This window comes from Aythya ferina (genome assembly GCF_964211825.1).
Source record: "Aythya ferina genome assembly, chromosome: 21".
Classification (NCBI taxonomy): Eukaryota; Metazoa; Chordata; class Aves; order Anseriformes; family Anatidae; genus Aythya; species Aythya ferina.
Genome location: NC_140319.1, coordinates 3,012,573 through 3,030,893, shown reverse-complemented (window position 1 = coordinate 3,030,893; position 18,321 = coordinate 3,012,573). Strand labels below are relative to the sequence as shown.

General features: G+C 41.6%; 1 protein-coding gene across 9 annotated transcripts in view; it reads right to left on the bottom strand.

Moving 5' to 3' along the window:
- Nucleotides 1–501: 501 nt before the first annotated feature.
- The window catches only part of DHRS3 (dehydrogenase/reductase 3), an 80,931-nt gene continuing 63,111 nt past the window's right edge, over nt 502–18,321 (bottom strand). For all 9 annotated transcript variants that reach the window (XM_084495231.1, XM_084495229.1, XM_084495225.1 and 6 more), the window contains 5 exons: nt 4,892–5,035; nt 4,501–4,620; nt 3,487–3,725; nt 2,350–2,475; nt 502–1,616 (listed from right to left, as the gene is read on the bottom strand). In XM_084495231.1, the coding sequence (XP_084351357.1) occupies nt 1,532–1,616; nt 2,350–2,475; nt 3,487–3,725; nt 4,501–4,620; nt 4,892–4,978 (657 nt within the window). In that variant the 5' untranslated portion in view covers nt 4,979–5,035 and the 3' untranslated portion in view covers nt 502–1,531. The remainder of the gene's footprint in view (nt 1,617–2,349; nt 2,476–3,486; nt 3,726–4,500; nt 4,621–4,891; nt 5,036–18,321) is intronic.

The window sequence follows — 18,321 nt, the reverse complement described above, 5'->3', positions numbered from 1 at the left end:
CACTAAGGTAGTAAGACTTACAACTTTTGAGGTAGGGAAACACTAGAAATATCTGTTTTGCAGGTCAAGGTGCACCTTGAGATTATCATCTTGCTCTGGGTCACACAGGACATCTGAAAAAAGGTCAACATTTAAGCCATGAGTGCTAACTTTACTCCTGTACTTTAACCATGTGGCTTTCCTTCAGATGCTTCATTCAGGTGTTCTCCAGTCCTGCTTGCTACATTCCTGTATTGCAATTACATTAATGCCTCTTTTAGTGGTGTTCTGATTTGTTTCGACTACATTACTGTGCCTAGTGTTGCACGCTGCATCTGGCACAGGAATGCGGTGTTGCTCTTACTGGGCTGTCAAAGAGAGTATATCATTACAAAAATAAATAATGTCTAGCTGCTTCTGGCATTTCAGTCCAAGCAATAGTTATCACTTTTGGCTGATTATCACTTTTGACTGATCAGTGCCCGATTCAATGTCCCTAAAAAACAATGGGTATATTCCCAGTTGAATTCAACGTGCATTTAATCAGATCTTTGCTAACTGTGCTTCCAAACTTCACATTTCATGAGCACTACAGTACTCTCTCTTCTGTTTTCAGAGAATTACTCCACTTATTTCATTGTGCAGATTGATACAATGGATTTTACTCTCTACGGATTGTCAGTGAATGTGTGTTTGTACAAGCAGGCTCTAGCTGTAGTTCTAGATTTAGTGCATCCCCAATGTGATGCTGCCTACATGCGTGGCAATCTGGGATTAATGCTAAAAATATATATATATTTTCATCATAAATGAACAAAAATATTCAGAAAGACAACTAAATTTCATATATGAGCTCATTGATGGAATCTTCCACTATTCAAACTGTATGTTCTCCTGACTGAGCATCCCCCTGCAGCCCTCACAGGTGCTGTAAGACAGGTTTCCCAAACACAGAACAGTCCTTCAGAGGGAAGATCTGGGTGGCCTTTAACAAAGAAAACAGCAGTTTGCTCCACAGCTTGCTCCTTCCTTGACATGAGCTGGGAACAGCTTCATCAATGTAAAGTGAAGGAAGGGAAAGAAGCTTCCATTAAATGTCCATAACTTGTAGTTCTTCAAACTATTTTTTAAGTTTCCCATTCAAAAAGCTGAAATGAAATCATAATCAATTTGCAATTGCAGTTCCTTTGAAGAGAATGTATAAAGTCTGGGCTGTGATGTGCTGCCTCTCAGCTGAGACAGATTACAGACACTTTAAAAACAAAAATTACATCTTAAACCTATGAGTAGATTTAACAATTGAACTCTTAAGAATTAAACATAATATAAACTTTTCAAGCTTTTGTTTTTTCTTTCCAAGGGTCCATAGTCTAGTCATTCAATCCTGTGCAAAGGTCATGTTACTATGGATATGACCTGCAAGAAATGTGTTGCCTCAAAGCAGCGCAAGTCACATGAACAGGCTAAAAGCCAAGACTGCTGATTCACAGTCTTGTCAGGATTTTCATGCTTGTGTTGGTTTCACTGAAGAATAGTCCTTCCATCACCAAGTCTATGTTCGCCCTTTAAAAGTGTTCATGCAGGTGTAGCTTCCAGAAAACTTGTGGATTTCTTCAAGTGCTGCCTGAGGGAGAATGCTGCAGGAGAAACAGAAAGAAAATAAGCAGACCAGACAAACCTTTTAGTCTACTCCAAAAAGAGGAGGTGTAAATATGTACATATGTTTTTCCTGTTCAGCATGCAGTATTGTAATTATTTTTGACAGAAATCACAATGTCTTACTTCAGTTCCTGACCAAAACAGGTTTTGCAAAGACTTGCGTGGAAACAAGTTTTTAAATGTATTTTGTATTCAGTTGTATCGGGATATAAAGTTATGACTTTCTTTCCTTAGGCACTTTAAAATTCCTTTCCTAATCATATAGAAAAATATTTTTGACAGTTTCACGGCTTTAACAATGTTCTCTAAATACAGCTGTGATATACGTACTTTATTGTACAGAAATCCTTTACAATACAAAGCACAGAGTCCAAAGAGCGGCTTACTAAATCAAAATCAACTTGATGCATATGTTAGTTGTTAAGAAATTTCCCAGATATCAGTTCCAACCTCAGGAAACAGAATTTTGGGAGTGAAACTCATTTCTTAAAGGCGGTACTTTATGAAACAGGTAAAGGAAGAAAATCTGCCATAAGAACCTCATCAAGTTTTCCCTCTTTTGCTTCTATGACTCTCCTGGGAACGGATGAACTGGTCTGATCCTGACTATCAGGTAACAGTCAAACTGCGGTTTGCCTTGGTGGACAGCAAGGATTGTAAGCCAATCTTGCCTGACTAGCAAGGCTATTGCTGGGCAAGGGAAATACTTACCTTTTTAGGATGACAAGAACATGCATTGTCCATGGAAGGAGCAGGAAGGCTTGATTCATCTGCACGGCTTCTACTGTCCTCCTAGCCACAGTCTCTGGCTTGAGAGGAGGAAAAAGATTAGGGAACCTGAATAAATAAAGTAAAAAATAAAATAATTATTTGTTAACCAAACTCCTTTAAGATATCACTGTCCAAGTCCTGTTATTCACTGAGATTTCTTTGGCTACTGGCATTCAGACATCCCCCAAAGCAGGCTGGAAGTAGCAGAAAAGCGTATGAGGTACTGTTCCAACCTGTACTACTGAGTTAGCTAAATAGTTAAGGAATGTGCATGTTGGTGCCTTTAGGATGAAGTGGCAGAGAGTATTCAGGACCTTGACTCAGAGACTTTCTTAAATTGTCTGCAAACCAAGGCCAAATGCTGTCTCTTCAGTGTTGGTGTTCTTCCTCTCTGCTGCTCTTAGCTTGGTTCAAATTCTTGACAGGTGAAAGACAAGTGAGTTTTTTCCCTCCTTGCTTTTAGTACCAAACATAAGGCTTTTCCTGGCTCCTATAGTGGCTTGACACTGCATACTTCCTTGACTAAGAGAGCACAAACTAATAGGTTATTTTGCTGATTGTAAAAGATTAATTTGGTCAGCCTTCTTTTTTTTTTTTTTTTTTAAATTTAGCTTGGTCTCTTAGAGCTAAAAAGGAGGTAGTGACAGCCTTTCTTCAGTAAATGGATCTCATTCCGTTTAATGGGAAAGAATTGAGTATTTCAGTGGATAAAGAAGGAATTTGTACTGTTAATTCTCAAGTAATTTGTAGACTGCTCCTTTTTGAATGACCTCAGTTTTCAGATTGCCTACCCTCCCTCTCTAGTGGCTGCAAATGGCTTAAATACACCCAGAGAAAAATAGCTTTCAGATTTCTTGGTAGAAGCAAATGCCTCACACAGTACAGGCAAGCTGTACGAATATGCCAGCAAACTAAGGGAACCAGTCTGATGAGTCCCAGGTGGCCTAGAGTGACCCTCTGTTCCCAGGCAGCCAAATGAGACATCAAATTCTCTTAACTAAATGAAGCATTAATTAGGAGTGTATTCTGATGATTCATTTAAAATGAGATGCTTTATTCTAGTTCCCCTGGACTGACCTGATTCTCATGCCCTGAAACATCTCTGTGCTCGTGTGGAAGGGCAGGACTGTTGTGGCATTCACTCCAGGACAGTCTAGCAGCCCCAAGGTCAGGCTCTCCATAAAGGCAAAGGACGAGGCTTTGGAGGTGCAATAGTCAATGGCACCAGGGATGGCTGACAAGGCTAGGACAGAGTTCAAGCAAACAATGTGTCCATTCTGCAACTCCAGCATCCTTGGCAGGAATGCTTTGGTGGTCTGAAGAACAACACAGGAAGAAAAAAAAAAAAAAAAAAAGGTTTGCTCAGCAGAGATACAACAAAAACAATACTTAGTTACTGAAAAAATAAGGTGACAAAGAGACATGTTAAACTGCACTGTCTGTTAAGTTAGGAAAGGAGTGGGAGACGGCCTTGTTGGCTTGCATTCTCTGAAAGCTTTTAAACAGGCAAAGTTCGCGTAGAAAAACAACAGAATTTTTCTAGAGCAGATGTAAGCAGTGCCCACAGATAAAGGCCACAAACAGAATGCGCTTTGTATTTTAAAAACATCTTGTAGAGGATAAAGTCTTCAGTGAAGTGGTGAAATCACAAGAAGCTATTTTTTTTAATTACTATTATCTAATTCAGAATGGAATGAGTTTCCTTCCCAAAGCAAGGCAGTCTCATGCTCCTCTCATGCTCCATAGACAACTCTCCTCTGTGACCTCAGGATTTCTCAAAAGACATCAGATATTTTGCTGGAAATCACAGAACAGGGATACAAGAGCTTCAAATGCTATGCCACTGGAAGCTTTTAATGTGATATTTTAGAAGTAGCTGAAATCCATTTGAGAGAACCTGTCAAACTAAATTTTTCTTTAGACTTCTTTCCTCTGGCCTTTGCCCCTCATACTGTGTTTCCTGCTTCCATGTCAGACTGATTTTACCAAGCATCATTTAGAAAGACCTTGTAGCAGCCACGTGTTTACTGGCTGTTATCTGTCACTCTCATTCCCAAGTCTGAATACATGAGATACAAGAGCTTATCTTACCCAGAACTGTCCCAGGGTGTTTATATGTTGTGATTTGAGCAGTGCGTCGTCATCGCTGTCCATCAGGCTTTTACCATGGACCACAGCAGCATTGTTCACTAGGATAGTGATATCACCCACCTGCAAAAAAACACATGACTTATTATAACTAATGTCTCTCCTCACAGATTAGCAGTTACTATTATATCTGAATACATTCTTATTTTATAGCTTTTGGCATTTTTGCCTGGAGGCTGTGTAAACCCTCTGAATCACTTAAAACAGGTAGCTAGACTTTGTACAATATCATCTGGAGGGCTACATTTCTTTTTAGCAAGTACAACGTTTTTCCTCATCAAAGATGAGGAATTACTAAATTCTGCCTACACACACAGTTTCCACACACACTAACCTTCTCCCGCACAGCTTTGGCTTGCCGATAGACCTCCTCTCGGTTTCCTACATCACAGATGAAATAATGGCATTCTGTCCCCATCATCCTGATTTCCTCTGTGGTCTCCTTCAGGCATTTCTCAGTTCGACCCCACAGGATGATCTGCAGCAAAAAACTTTTGTTAGAGCCAAACTGCTTCAAATTTGAAATAATTAAAACATGCTTCTAACTTCAACAGTTCAATGAACATCTTTGATGTGTTTTCACTGCCAGTCCTTGTCGCATTGTTTCATTTAAGACTAACAATGGCTTTGTATTACATGGAGGCAGGACTTTGGTATGGTGATGGAAGATGAATCCCACTGTTGATCCTCTGTTTACAGGTTGTTTACAAGCATCACAATAGCTACAACAAAAAAAAATCAAATCTTTTGCCAAACACCACAAATATACAAAACACTTGGCAAATTTTCTCTGTCATGAACTTTCATATCTATCCCCGTTTTTGCTAGACATGCACATACACAGAAAGATAACTTCTAATGCTAAAATAACTGACCTTCCTGTATATCTGGTAGGTTTTCTGCTTCTACATATGGAGATAACATCTGCTCTGCAGTAAAACATTTTTTTTCAGCACATGATAGGTAACAATTTGCAACGCTGACTGCTTGCAGGCTGGTGTCCTAGCTGCACTTTAAACAAGAGGTTTGTGATAATCCAAACATTTAAATGAGAGATTTCAAGCATTCATTTATTTTGTAACTAATACACATAAGATTTCATTTGCTATTCCCAAACACCGTAAAACATACAATAGTTCCTGTACAAAGAACAATAGCGGATATCCAAGGAAATAAGACGTTCAAATTGTATAGCGTGGATTTGGTGTATAAGGAAGACATAACTAATGCACTACCACAGAAGTCAGAAATAACCTGAAATGTTACCAGGTTCATTAACTGTCACTTTGGGGTTTTACCTAGTATGATTTTTCCAAGTGAGACAACAAGGTTTGTCTCAAGTATAAAACGGTGCTTCCCCCACTATCTTTAAACTATTAATCTGCAGCTAAACAGATTTAACCAAGTTATTTTTTCCTAGTGCATGTAACGTTTTCAATTTCTTTTAAAGCTGAAAAAGAATATAATTCCATCTCGATTACCTACGACATCAACATATGAGTCAACCTATCCTTTTTGCTCTTCAAGCTACAGCCTTCTCAGTATTCATCATGTTATGAATGGTTGGTCACTTGTCATTCTGCAAAAAATAAACTCCTGAATGGAGTCTGTTACCAGAATAATCTAACTGCTCTGTGATTTGAACAGCAGGATCCAAAAGAGAAAGAACAAAAGATGGCTACTGCTCACAACTGCAATTTAGGACAATGCAGTTTTTTTTCACAGTAGGTCGCATTCATAATGCTAAAATGCTATTTAGTACTATAAATAAGGATATTCACATAACCAAATGCAGGTTTACTCTGATCAGGGGACTGGGAAAATGGACCTCAAAAATGGAAAGTTTTGTTGCTCTCTGAATGGGGTTATTTCCAGGCAGTGGCCTAATCATGTGTGATCCAGGATTACAGTCATTTCCTATACCACTGGGTACTGAGCATGAATCTGACTGTTATACTGATTTTTATGGTTAAAAATAAGTACACTTAAAACTTTAAAGATTGAATAATCTTTAAGGTTTCCAAAAGTTGAAAGAACAGTGGAAAAAAAGTCTAAATTACATCACTGCTTATAACCAAATCCCTACAATTAACTTAATAACAGCAGAATAAGCATAAAAAATTAGGACCTGCGGTGTTCCCTTCCCACAATGAGTCCCTTGCAGAAAGCTTTAACATGCTTATTTTTAAGGACTAGTTAAGCCTATCTCATAACTGGTACTAAAACTAATCTCTGACAGGGTCAACAAGCTCTTCCAGTACAACTAAGCAAGGCTGAAACCCAAAAACCTTTAGCAAAACTAAAGCCTCATTCCATTTCCTAAGCGAGTTAAATTTACAACAAACCCCACTTGTAAATCATCGATGCATCTATAAACACACCAAAGAACTAGTGAGTTGGTTCACCAGAAATGTCAGAGCAAGGATAATTATGCCAGAGCCATTTCAAGGGAAACCTTAACTCAGATGATCTCATTTTCAAGGGAAAAGCTGTGTCCAGACTAAAAAGCTGTAAGAAAGCATATAGCTAAAAATTTGGCTTGTGCACTGCCCTGTCTTCGAAAGCCTCAATATATCACCACTGGCCATCGGGCTTTGGCATCTACACAAAGCTTGTAAAACCAAAGACTGTTTACATGCTCCTGCGCTCAGAGCTAGACTGGGTGATGTTTTGTATGCCTACTCTGCAGACTTCAAGGGAAATCAAGAATGTGTGAGAAATTTCACAAGCTTTCAGGAAAGATTTACAAAATACTGTTCAACTGTAACTGTAACTGCACACAGTCACTTGCTCTCTTTCACAACCTACATCTCTGTGGAAAGGGGAGGAGAAACACTACAAACTGTCAACACAGGCATCAAGTTTGATGTGCAGCCTTTGTATCAGTGTGGACCTCAGCCCCTCAGCAGGATTGGATCAGTTAAGTGCAGCCCCAGCGAAATCTACTGCCAAACTGAAGAGTGATGGAAGGTAGGGCAGGAAGAAGGGAGGGGAGTAACAAGGTATCAGACAAGGGGAGTAAATAAGGCAAGAAATGGACCTCACATACCCAGCACTCCAGGCTTTCCCACTGCTATTGCAAAATAAAAAGTAGGTCCCTCACTCTTCACTTTCATCTGTTTCAAACATCCGCACAGCCCCTGCTCCCCAGAGCTGCCACTGATGCACTGAACATCAGGAAACATACATGGAAGAACAGTTAAGCAAAGGATGACCTGTCAAAGAAACATCTGTCTGTGATGCAACTCTTGGACATAACGTTTTTTATGCCCCAACAGTTACTTGGGGACCTCTAATATCCTACAGGCAACTCTTGCAAGGTGACCCCATTAAAGTTTGGGCCATCTGGGGGAGACAATTTGCTGGTTATCCTGCTGACAGCATGAACGTCAGGACTGATCTTTTTTCCATGGGAAGTTTTCATGTCCTTGATACTGTTCACACTCAGGTGAAGGCTTCAGCCTGCGTAAGAGACAAACAGTAAATAAAAGACCATTCTTTTGGGGGAGGTGAAAGTTCCCTAACGACACAGTGGGAAGCGAGGTTTCCTGCCGTCATTTCTGCTACTTTTTACAGGCGTATAAAACTCAAAACTCAGTACAACATGCTTTCGGTCCAAATTCAAGCTTGAATGCTCCTACAAGATCATATGAGACTTTCAATTTCTTCCTTACACCTAATTCTTACAAATTAAACTGGCAAGGGCTTCACTTTCTGGTCTCCTAGGATTTCAGGCTTTACAGAGAGACAAGACTTTTAGTGGCTGCATTAGCTTCACAGTTGGGGTTTCTTTTGCTCCCCAACTCTACCTTTACAGAGAGCTTTGGCTAGGGTTTCTGTGCAGGCAATATTTCTGTCTTGTTTTCTTGCTTGCCACAGTTTCACCACTGTTTGTGTAGGTCCTCAGCCTCTTTTAGGTCCTGTGGACTAAGCCCTCTGGTCTCCTGAATTCACCTCCTTCTGCAGGATCTGCCATTTGACAATTTGCTCTCTGGCACTGGTGAAATTGTGTTATTTGTAACATTCTCACTAAGCCACTCAACTAAACAGCTTAAGAGTCGGATCACTCGTGTTCTCAATGCCACTGAACAACAAGTTTTGCTTGCTGTTGAGCAGATGAATGGTTGTGGGGCTGGGACTGGTTTGCTCTGGCCTGCATGCTCCGGCTCTGTGCTGTTGACATTTCGCTTCCCTTTACACTCACTGCATCCTTTGCTCAGCCAACATCAAAAAAAGCTATGGTTTACCTTTATCCTGCCCTACTTAGGATTTGAGGGCTCTGCATTTGTAAGGAGTCTAAACAGCAGTTTAAGAAAAGGTCCATTTTAGTAGGAAGCAGTTTAAAAACATGGACATGGGTCTAAGAGTCCACTCTGTGTCCCTGTTCCTTTTTAATTTTAAGTTGGCTGTAAGCGTGTCTTGACTGGAGGCTTAGTCCTGGGTGGAATGAGTCTTACAGACACAGAAGTTCCTGTCTGGGAGAGAGAAAAATGCAGAGGTATAAAGGAGAAGAGACACAGCACTGCTTATTGCACACAGCCTGTCAGGACATCGCACAGTCACCCATTTACGGTAATTTAACGGTGGATGGAGGAATATTTAATCTGTGCCTCGGAGAAGTTCTTGGACAGATAGCTTTCCGCCCTGGAAAGAATCCAGCCACCATTTCTTCTCCCCCTTCATCTCGTCACCCTCTCCTGCCTGCCCCTCCCTGCCGCCCCAGACACGCTCTCCTTTCAAAAAGTTACTGACCAGAAAATTGGGGAGGGCAGCGGCCCAGCGAGGCGGCTAATCCCTGCTGCGGCCGGCCCGCTGCGAGCCTCCTGCCCTGCTCTTACCTCCGGCTGACCCCGGCTGGCAGTCGGGGCGGCAGGTGGAGTGTGAAAGCCATCACCCCCGTGCCAGGCTGCCAGCAAGAGGCGGCCCGAGCAGGGCAGGAGTCTTCCCACCACTGGGCATGTGAAGTAAAGAGATTTATGGTGCCTGAGGACCTTAACGCGCCTTCCCCTTCGCTACCCCGAGAGCAGCCAGCGGCTGTGACAGCGCAGTTTACTGTGGAGTTTCCCAGGATTTATTCAGGAGCAGATTTTGCAAAACAAAACTTATCTCTTTATCTTCTCCCCTCTGGCAAGTCAGAGCAGTCCTTATCTGGCCTCAGGAAAATCATTTCAGCCAGAGTGGCAGGCTTGTAGACGCTGCACCCTCTGCTCCCAGAGGACTAGTTTAACTCTGGGCTTAATCTGCTAATGAGACATGCCCTGAGGTCAGAGGGGAGCCAAAAGGAAGGTGTCAGCTGCTGCTGGACTAAGGCAAGACTTTCTAACAGAGGCCAGCGCTGGCTACATGCCAAAACCCCCAAACCTGGCCACAGGTTTCAATCCTTACCTTTCACCAAAAAGGAAGTCTGCAGGAGTTATGCTTTTGACCGCCATAGAATCAGGTAAGGCCACTAATTTATATACACAGGTCTCAACTGAAGCTGTTATCAACCCTAATATGCTTGTGTGTTCTGTGCTCCCAGAGCCTCAGGTATTTTATTAGTGCACGAGATGAAGTAAGAGTTAATTTTATCTCATTTACAAGGCTATTTCACTTGTTTGGTCCAATCTTACTGCTAGCGTAAGTCAAGAACAATAGCAGAGGAATGTTGCCCTCTAACATCTTCAATTAATTTGGCACGGTGTCTACAGCAGACACGCTGGTCTGGACTTTGCACCTCCAGTGAACTAGACCAGTGCTGGAAGGTGTCCCACAACAAAAGCTGTTCTGAAACTGAGCGTGTGCCACTTCTTGACACTCGGGATTATCAGGACTGTATTTTAGAACAGAATTGGTCACCACAGGTCTTTTCAAACACAGCAACAAGCATAGTGATTAGGAGATATAACCCCCCAGCCAAAAGCGTCTGCAGTTCTCGAATCATGAAGCAATTGTCTGTATCAGCTTGCAGGCACTGAAAGATGAAAGTGTTGCAGAGAGACAGAAGTGCCCTTCCTGCCTGATCTCATTACTGCTGCCTGCACTAATCAGCCACTGCTCCTTGCCACAGATCAGCAGATAGGAAGTACTGGGTAGGTCAACACATTTCGTTCCCTTTCAACCTCCTTCCTAGGCCAGGGAAACAGAAGTTGCTCTGTTGACTTGGTATCTGTAATTGCACAGACCTTTGTTCAAACGAATGCCTTTCTGCATCCAACACCGACAGTTCCTGCGTACTTTTAGGAAGTACAAAGTGTAGATAATCCACTGAACTATGTCAGTCTTATCCCCGTGTATTTACAAAGCCTGTTAGTACTAACTCACGGTTGGTCCTCCCAAGGCGTGCATTCCGGTGTATTCCATAATTCTGGCAGAATTTTGTGTAGCATGAGCACAGGAGGCTAAATCCCACAGCCTCAAAAGTGCTGCTGGGTTCTGCTTGTCAATGGCATCAGGGTTTTCTCCTCCACCCCTTCCCCTCTCTTGCCCCCAGGGCAAAGTCAGACAAGTTATTTCAGGAGTCCTTCATGGGAGAGGCATGCTAAAGACAGATTACTGAAAGAGTGAAAGGTGTGGCCGTTCAGTGGGAAAAGCCAATCTTTGCTTTAGAAAGGAAAAAAAGAACCTTTTGATGCCTGAAGTAGGTCAAAATACTTAACCCAGCTCCTTAGTGACACTTGTATAAAAATAAGCAAACAAAGCAGGCCAGTGGCAAAATTTTCTCAATTCCCACAGTGGAAAGTGAATATCAAAGCCGCAAGGGACTGGCATAAGAAAGATTACAGGTAAGCACGGCGGTATCAGAAGAGTAAGCCCGTTTAACTAGTTTACACACAAGCATTTCTAGATTAGTATTTACAAGTTATAAAGACATCAGACTACAGTAATTTAATTTAAATTTAACCCTGCCAACAACACACAGTCTTTGTTATAAGCTGCTTTGAGTTAAGGCCAGGAGTAACATAGAATAATGAGGATAAAATTTAGATCCACAGAGACTTCAGAAGGAGACTAAAAAAGTGAATTCCAGTTCCTTCAGTCTAGAGTCAGAACTTTTATTACTTTATATTTTGACTTAGCACTCAATGGGATTAACATCATTCCCCTAAAGCAATGTCAATTTCAACTATACCCCAGTCGCCCCTTTTTCTTCCTCTGCAGAAAGCAAAGCAGCACCTAAAAAGTCACAGAAAAGTATGTAAACACCTGTCTCCTATTCAGCAGAGGCCTTCCTTGGAAAGAGAAGTTTTCATAATCTGTCTGCAAACAGGCATTTAAGACCAGCTCCTTCTAAAGAAGTGAACAAATGCCTACTGTTCTCACACTCAGGACTATTTAAGGACAGGTGGCCCCATGCTGACTTTTTTCCAGTGGTTTTTCCAATTGCTTTCGTCTGCAACATGAACTGCGTCTCCAGACTGCCTTGGGAGCAACACTTCTCAGCTCTGCAGTGCAGAGCAGTTGAGGAAGGGGAAGGGTTAGGGTTGTTTGCAAGAAGAGGTCACGCAGGAGTCAGCCTTTACAATCCTATTAACGCTGGGACAGGGTCAAACGGAGTGCACGTTCCAACAAAAGCACCAAGTGGCCACAAGCTGTCACCCTGCAAAGGTTCATGGAGGCATTTGGGGGGGGAAAAACGACAGATTTTTAATGGTGAATGTCTGCCACACCATGTGTTAGAACCGGCCTCTGCTCCAGGGAACCAAAGCACACAAAGAAATATCCAGCAATAAAATCCTCTGGCTGCAAAGCAGAAAGAAGTGGCACATCTGGGGGCTGCAGAGAGGGGCAAGGTTTTAAAAGTTATGCATTTGAGCTAAGGCTTTACAGATAGCTACCAACAGAACACAAGGCTCTGTCCTGTGAAAATACCAAGTGTGCTGCCGCCTCCAGTCGCCTGGCATGCCATCCCTATAATCCAGGTTCATATAAAAATGTCCACAGAGACCACAGGAAATTGTGGGAAGGGTAAACACGCAGGTGCAGAAAGCCCTTTTGTACCGCAAGGACAGCAGACAGGATGAAGCGACAGGAAGTCAGTAAATGACATTTCAAATGAAAAAAAGAAATTTCTAAGTCTGCTTGACAAAAATGCCACGCTCTGCTGTTTCCATGCTTTCCATCCAAAATTCTGCATTATTATTCATACTTACTGCACATAACTCTCAGGGTAAAGAGTTCTTCACATGTGGCAGGTCTAATGTGCATGTAATACAGTTAACCATTTACAAAGCTGTGTTGGCACTGAAGGGGAAGAGTGTTTGTTTTTGTAAAGTCAAAAACAACTAGAAGTTTGGAGGACAGGGAAGCGTTGTAAGTAAGGGACGTGCAGTTAAGAACTTGGATCCAATTCAGTATTATTTCCACCACCTTGACTGGGTGAAAGTAATTCCTCAAATTGCCCGGTTCAATCAACAGCCGACCGAAAGATCTGCTACCTCTTAACTAACACATTGGAAAAAATAAGACCTAACACAGATTTATGGAAAACAAGAATTATAGAGCTACAAACTAGGGGCCAACAGAACTGGATCATTTTTTAAAGAGTATGCCTTTATGTTTGGGAAATGATTTCTATTCTATAATGGATTGCCAAATCTTGAAGTGTTTCAGCTTCTAGTGCAGAAAGTTGGCTGCTGCATCACCACCACCTTTGAAACTGCACTCAGACTCCCAGGGCCAGTCCCTGGATCGGTTACCCTTGAACACCACCTCAGAGAGTGAAAAAAGTTAGCTTTAATTCAGAGCATCTGCTCCAGAACACTGCTGGATGAAGTGGAGGGACGTTTACTCCACGTTGTTCAGCAGTTCTGTGATGTGTCATTATGGTCCTCTTACAAGCAAAGGGACTTTGTATTTTGCTGTGCTGTCACATTAGCAGAATCCCAAAATAAAGTGGACAAAATGGTAAACGGATTGGAAGCTCTGATGGACAAGGAAAGCCACACGGAATGTTTAAAACCAGAAGAAGACACAGCTGGACAGAAAATCCCAGCTCTTGTATGAATATCACTGAAAAGAAAGACTAGGGGAAGTTTTTGAAGTTATTAAACTTAAGGAATGCTTGCCATGAAAACAGACATGGAAACCTACGGATGAATAACATTTCTAATACCGTCATTATAAACTATCCTCCAGAAAGGCCTAAAATGTGCTCCAGGTCATCCGCATGCATAACATGATGCAGCTTGACTGAAAAAATAATTTCTCCCATAAGGCTACAGGAGAAGTACTGGGAGTTAAAATACCTACATTAAACCCATTTATAATCAGGATGCTAGGAACAGCTCCAGACAAGCTCCCCTACAAGTCTCCTTTCTTTGTCTCCAAAAAAAAAAAAGACAGTTGTTACCATTTCAAAACTATACAAAAGCTGTCAAAAGGATTATAAGTACTTATTATTCAAAGAAATATGGGCTACTGCTTAGAAGAAAGCTCAGTAATTAAACGCTTAACTGGTTTCCCATCTTTTTCTGTATGTTCCAAAATGTTATTTTTTAATGGTGCCTGTTGCTATGCAACAGGGCAGAATTTCTAAAATCTACTCATCTGTTGTTTCTGTTGGCTGTTATCAGGATCCATTTAACTCTCTCAGCCTATTAAGCCCAGGAAGATGGGAACCAGCAGGTTATAAGCTCCCAGGGCATGCATCCCCCACAGGGGTGCACAGTGGCTCAAGGGGTCTTTCAGTGGCAATACCAATCCCCTCAATCCACAGCAAAGATGAAGGAGCAGTTACCCTGCTTATAAGAAGAATATGAAACCCAGCACAGCTCTAGCTAAATAAAATGGGATCTAAATATAGAATCAAAATTCACGATAATTACTTCTACCCAGAACTGATCAAAGCAACTCTGATCAGACTTCTCTACAACGACGAGTATTAAATTAAAGGGGCTGGTCAGGCAATCCCAAATCAAGCTCTAGCATATTAACAAGTTACTGCTCCCTCGAAATTTCCGTCCTTTGGATGTGCTTGCCTGTCGCATGCATGTTTTTTAGGCTACTGCAATGTAAAATAAAGTTAATTCACTTGAATGTGGACATAAAATCAATTAAACTACCAAAGAACACGAGATAAGCTTTACTTTCCAGTAAAATACACTACACAAATTAACCTGGCTGGTGATTAAGGGGTCAATGATATAACAGGGAGATGTGATAACCCCTCAATGTGTTCCAACTCAACCACAAGCAGAGCTCTGTGCTCCTAAGGGTTTTCTACCCACCAACAGCCTGCAGAGCACAGAGGATCTGCAAACTATTTCTATGAAGTATCTGAAATGTAGCCCCAAAAAACAGCCCGATATGGGGCAGACAAACGTGCCCCATAGAATGATCCTTACTTCCACTGCAAAATATTTAGAGGCACACAAAAAGACTACACTAATTGGATGAACTGACTGCAAAGGACTGATCTGCAGGAGTGGTGACTGACAGCGCTCTCCAGGCCCATCAGTGAGAGATCTGGAAGGTTTGTCACTGCTGAGATTGCACTTAGAAGTCTAAAGCCTGAAACAAATAACCTGACTTGGCCTAAATCTGTGCATCAAAAGCAAACAGAAGGATTTTAACCGTTTTTCTGGATTTTAGTGACTAAAGAAGCCATCCTCACTTCAGGTATTGCAGAATAATTCATCCTAATTGTACTGACTCCCTTTGAAATGGATCTTTTTCGTTCTATAACGAGCAATCTGATTATTTAGTTGCACTGAATTTTAATGACAATATGATGTACTGTTCTTGTCACATAATTTCAGCGGCTAAGAATTTCCTATTTTTCATTTCCCCTCTTAAGTCAGACAGGAAGAGGAACTAAAATTGCCTTACAGAAGTAGAATGCTTTTCTAAATCTCTGATTCTGCAAAAACGCTGGCCTAAAATAAGATAATGTCAGTGGCCAAACCCATCAGCACAGCACTTCCTCTGTGTGAGTGGTAAACAAGTGCAATGATGTCAGGAGGAGCTGGCTGACCCACTGCTGAACTCGGGCTGCAAAGCGATGCAAGGTGCCAGATCACTGCGCACAGACTTACCCACACACACATACACACGCGTGCACAGGAGCACAGGAGGTGTCAACAGAGCAATCTGCAATGGTTACACGTCAGCTAGGGAAAGGAAACCCTAAAAAACAAACCAATCCACAAACAACACCCCCCTTTCAAAACAAAAACCAACTCCTTCGATGGCCAAGCATTTTGCTTCCAGAGAGGCAAACCTCTTGCTTCCATGAAGCACACATTCAAACACAAATACAATCCAGACAATCTCTAAAGCGCCCAGCTTAAAATCAAATACCAAGCAACACAAGGAACACTCCAAAGCATTGCACAATCAGCGTATCTCAAAACCCAACTCAAACAGCTCACTTCAGGGAGACAGGACTCCCGTGTGTCCCAAGAGTCTTGGAAATGCTCTTACATCACTTCTGACAGCTCGCTGTGGTCAGAGCCAGCCCTGGTCTCTTACTGCTTTGGGAAAGAAGTATTTGTACCAGCTGGATGTCTTTAATATTCTGCCTGGAAGCATGACCTCTTTAAGGCAGTAAGCTGAGTTGCGTCCTCACTGGTAAGTTTGTTTCAGGAGGTAGGACACAGGGAATTTGAGTTTGCAGTCGATGTAAATCCAAGCTGCTAAAAGGCGACCTCGGGGTTTCCTGTTCCCTCTCCGAACAACGACAGCCAAGTCTCTCCCAGTGCATGTGCTGATCACAGAGATGAGGTGGCTCTGTTTACTACTAGCAAGGGGATTAAAATGACAGATCTAGGACAAACACCAATTTAATCTTCACATAGAAAATATCTGATTGTCTGCTTTTGTTATTGTTGATCTCTTCTTCTTTAAGGGCAACGACAGATGAACTGTGCAGTGTCTTTCCAACAACATTTTCCACTTACATAAATTTATTTTAAGTCTTGTAACATTTGAAGTTTTCCTTAAGAGTCCAGCACGTGTTAAATGATTATCTAAGAATTTCTGCTTTCATTTGAAGTGGTGCAAGCTTGTCCACTCCAAAGATATGAAGAAAATCTCGAAAATGTACCTTGGGTGTACCCAGAAATTCAAAGGGCAAATAGAAAGAACAAACAATTCCAATTGCTTAAAACCTCACACCTCTTCAAGCAATACATCATGATTTCTTAGTACCTCGGGATTTCTTAACTTAGGCCTAGCAACACAGAAGAGCTTTGCTGCAAGATGAAGCTTCAGGGAACACTGAAATAAGATTTTGTTCAGTGTCTGCAATGCTCACTTTCTGATCCAAGCTGGCACTCAGAGGAACTTTGCTAGCAGCTTCAGTGCAGGGCTGACAGGGAAAGAGGAATTCTCTAGAAGACAAATGCTCCCTATCAACACAACTGGTGCAAGCTGATGTCTGTGCTGGCAGGAAAACTAACTGAATGAGAAGTGAGGCTTGAACTCCACTTGCACCTATTTTAAAAGGTGCAAAAATTTTAAAATTCTCGTTTACATACAGGATGAAATGTATCAGCCAGCTCATACCGAACACCACCCCACCTTTATATAGACTCTTTCTTGTGGCTAGAAAGATGCCAGACTACAGAATAATCACAGTCCCAAATCTATCCAGGCATTATTTTTATAACAACTCAACTATAATTTTAAGTTGTTTAAGTGCACTCAAAGGTACGTCTGACACTGATTATATACTGAGAGGCAGGTTTATCTCACAGTCACAATGTTAAGGACTAACTGACTTCAGCAGCGCTGCATTTCTGCTTTCAAACACCACTTTATTGAGTATCGACACATTTCCTCAGGCAGTGTCAGACAACAGAAATCTCCACGTTAATCAAAATAAATGAGCTCTGTAGCACTGTGTTCAGTACATTGTAGCTAAGAAGGTGGCAACGTAAGAGTGGCTGTCCCCAGCATCCTTTCATAATTATGCATAGTTTATGGCTAAACTAATAGCATGAACAATTTAAATTAGTTACAAAGTCTGCCAAGGTACTCATCTATTCTCAAGTCTGCTAATTAGAATCAATTTTATCCCTGCTGGGATAAAGGACAAGCAACATGTATTTGACCCTTTCCCACTGGCGTCAGTGTGATCAGCCAACGCATCTGGCAGTGCCTGGCTCTGACCTGTTCAACTGCTCAGCACATTGACGTGACGCTTTGAAGAAGAGAGTCTGGGCCCAGCTAAGAAGATCTTTCTAAAAATTATGTATGTGGGACTAAGTTTCTGCTCATGGCTTCAGTAGTATGCTGTAAATCAGCAGGTTCTTGGCATACTGGCATTGCACATGCTCTCTTCGAATGCTGCTGATCTGCTTGAGGAATGGTGATCAAAATATAGTCAGAGTTTTCCAGTTTCCTTCTTCATTCATATTTTACTAACCACTACACATTCTCATCCCAAATGTCCCAGTCAGGACAGGTTTCCATAGCAGGGTAAAAAAACAAAAACAAAAACAAACATGAGATCTTTGATTCCTGCTAGACATTGCAGTCATAACGCTTTAAAATGTATGCAGGGCTTTAGGTCATTTTCTGAAAGCAAATTGCTGTACTGGACTAATTAGACATTAGCTCAACAGCATGTTTAACTCATTTTATAATGCAGTAAAAACTATCTATATATGTTAGTGCTTTAGATGGAAATAGTTCTACAAATCTGAGTCAACTTTTTCCTAGTGTGTGCCAGACTTATGACATAAATGCAACAGAAATACACAGCAGCACACTTACAAGAGATGGAAACACACAAAGAAAGTAGGGACGACCCCCTCAGAAGTAAGATGAAAATCAGACTAA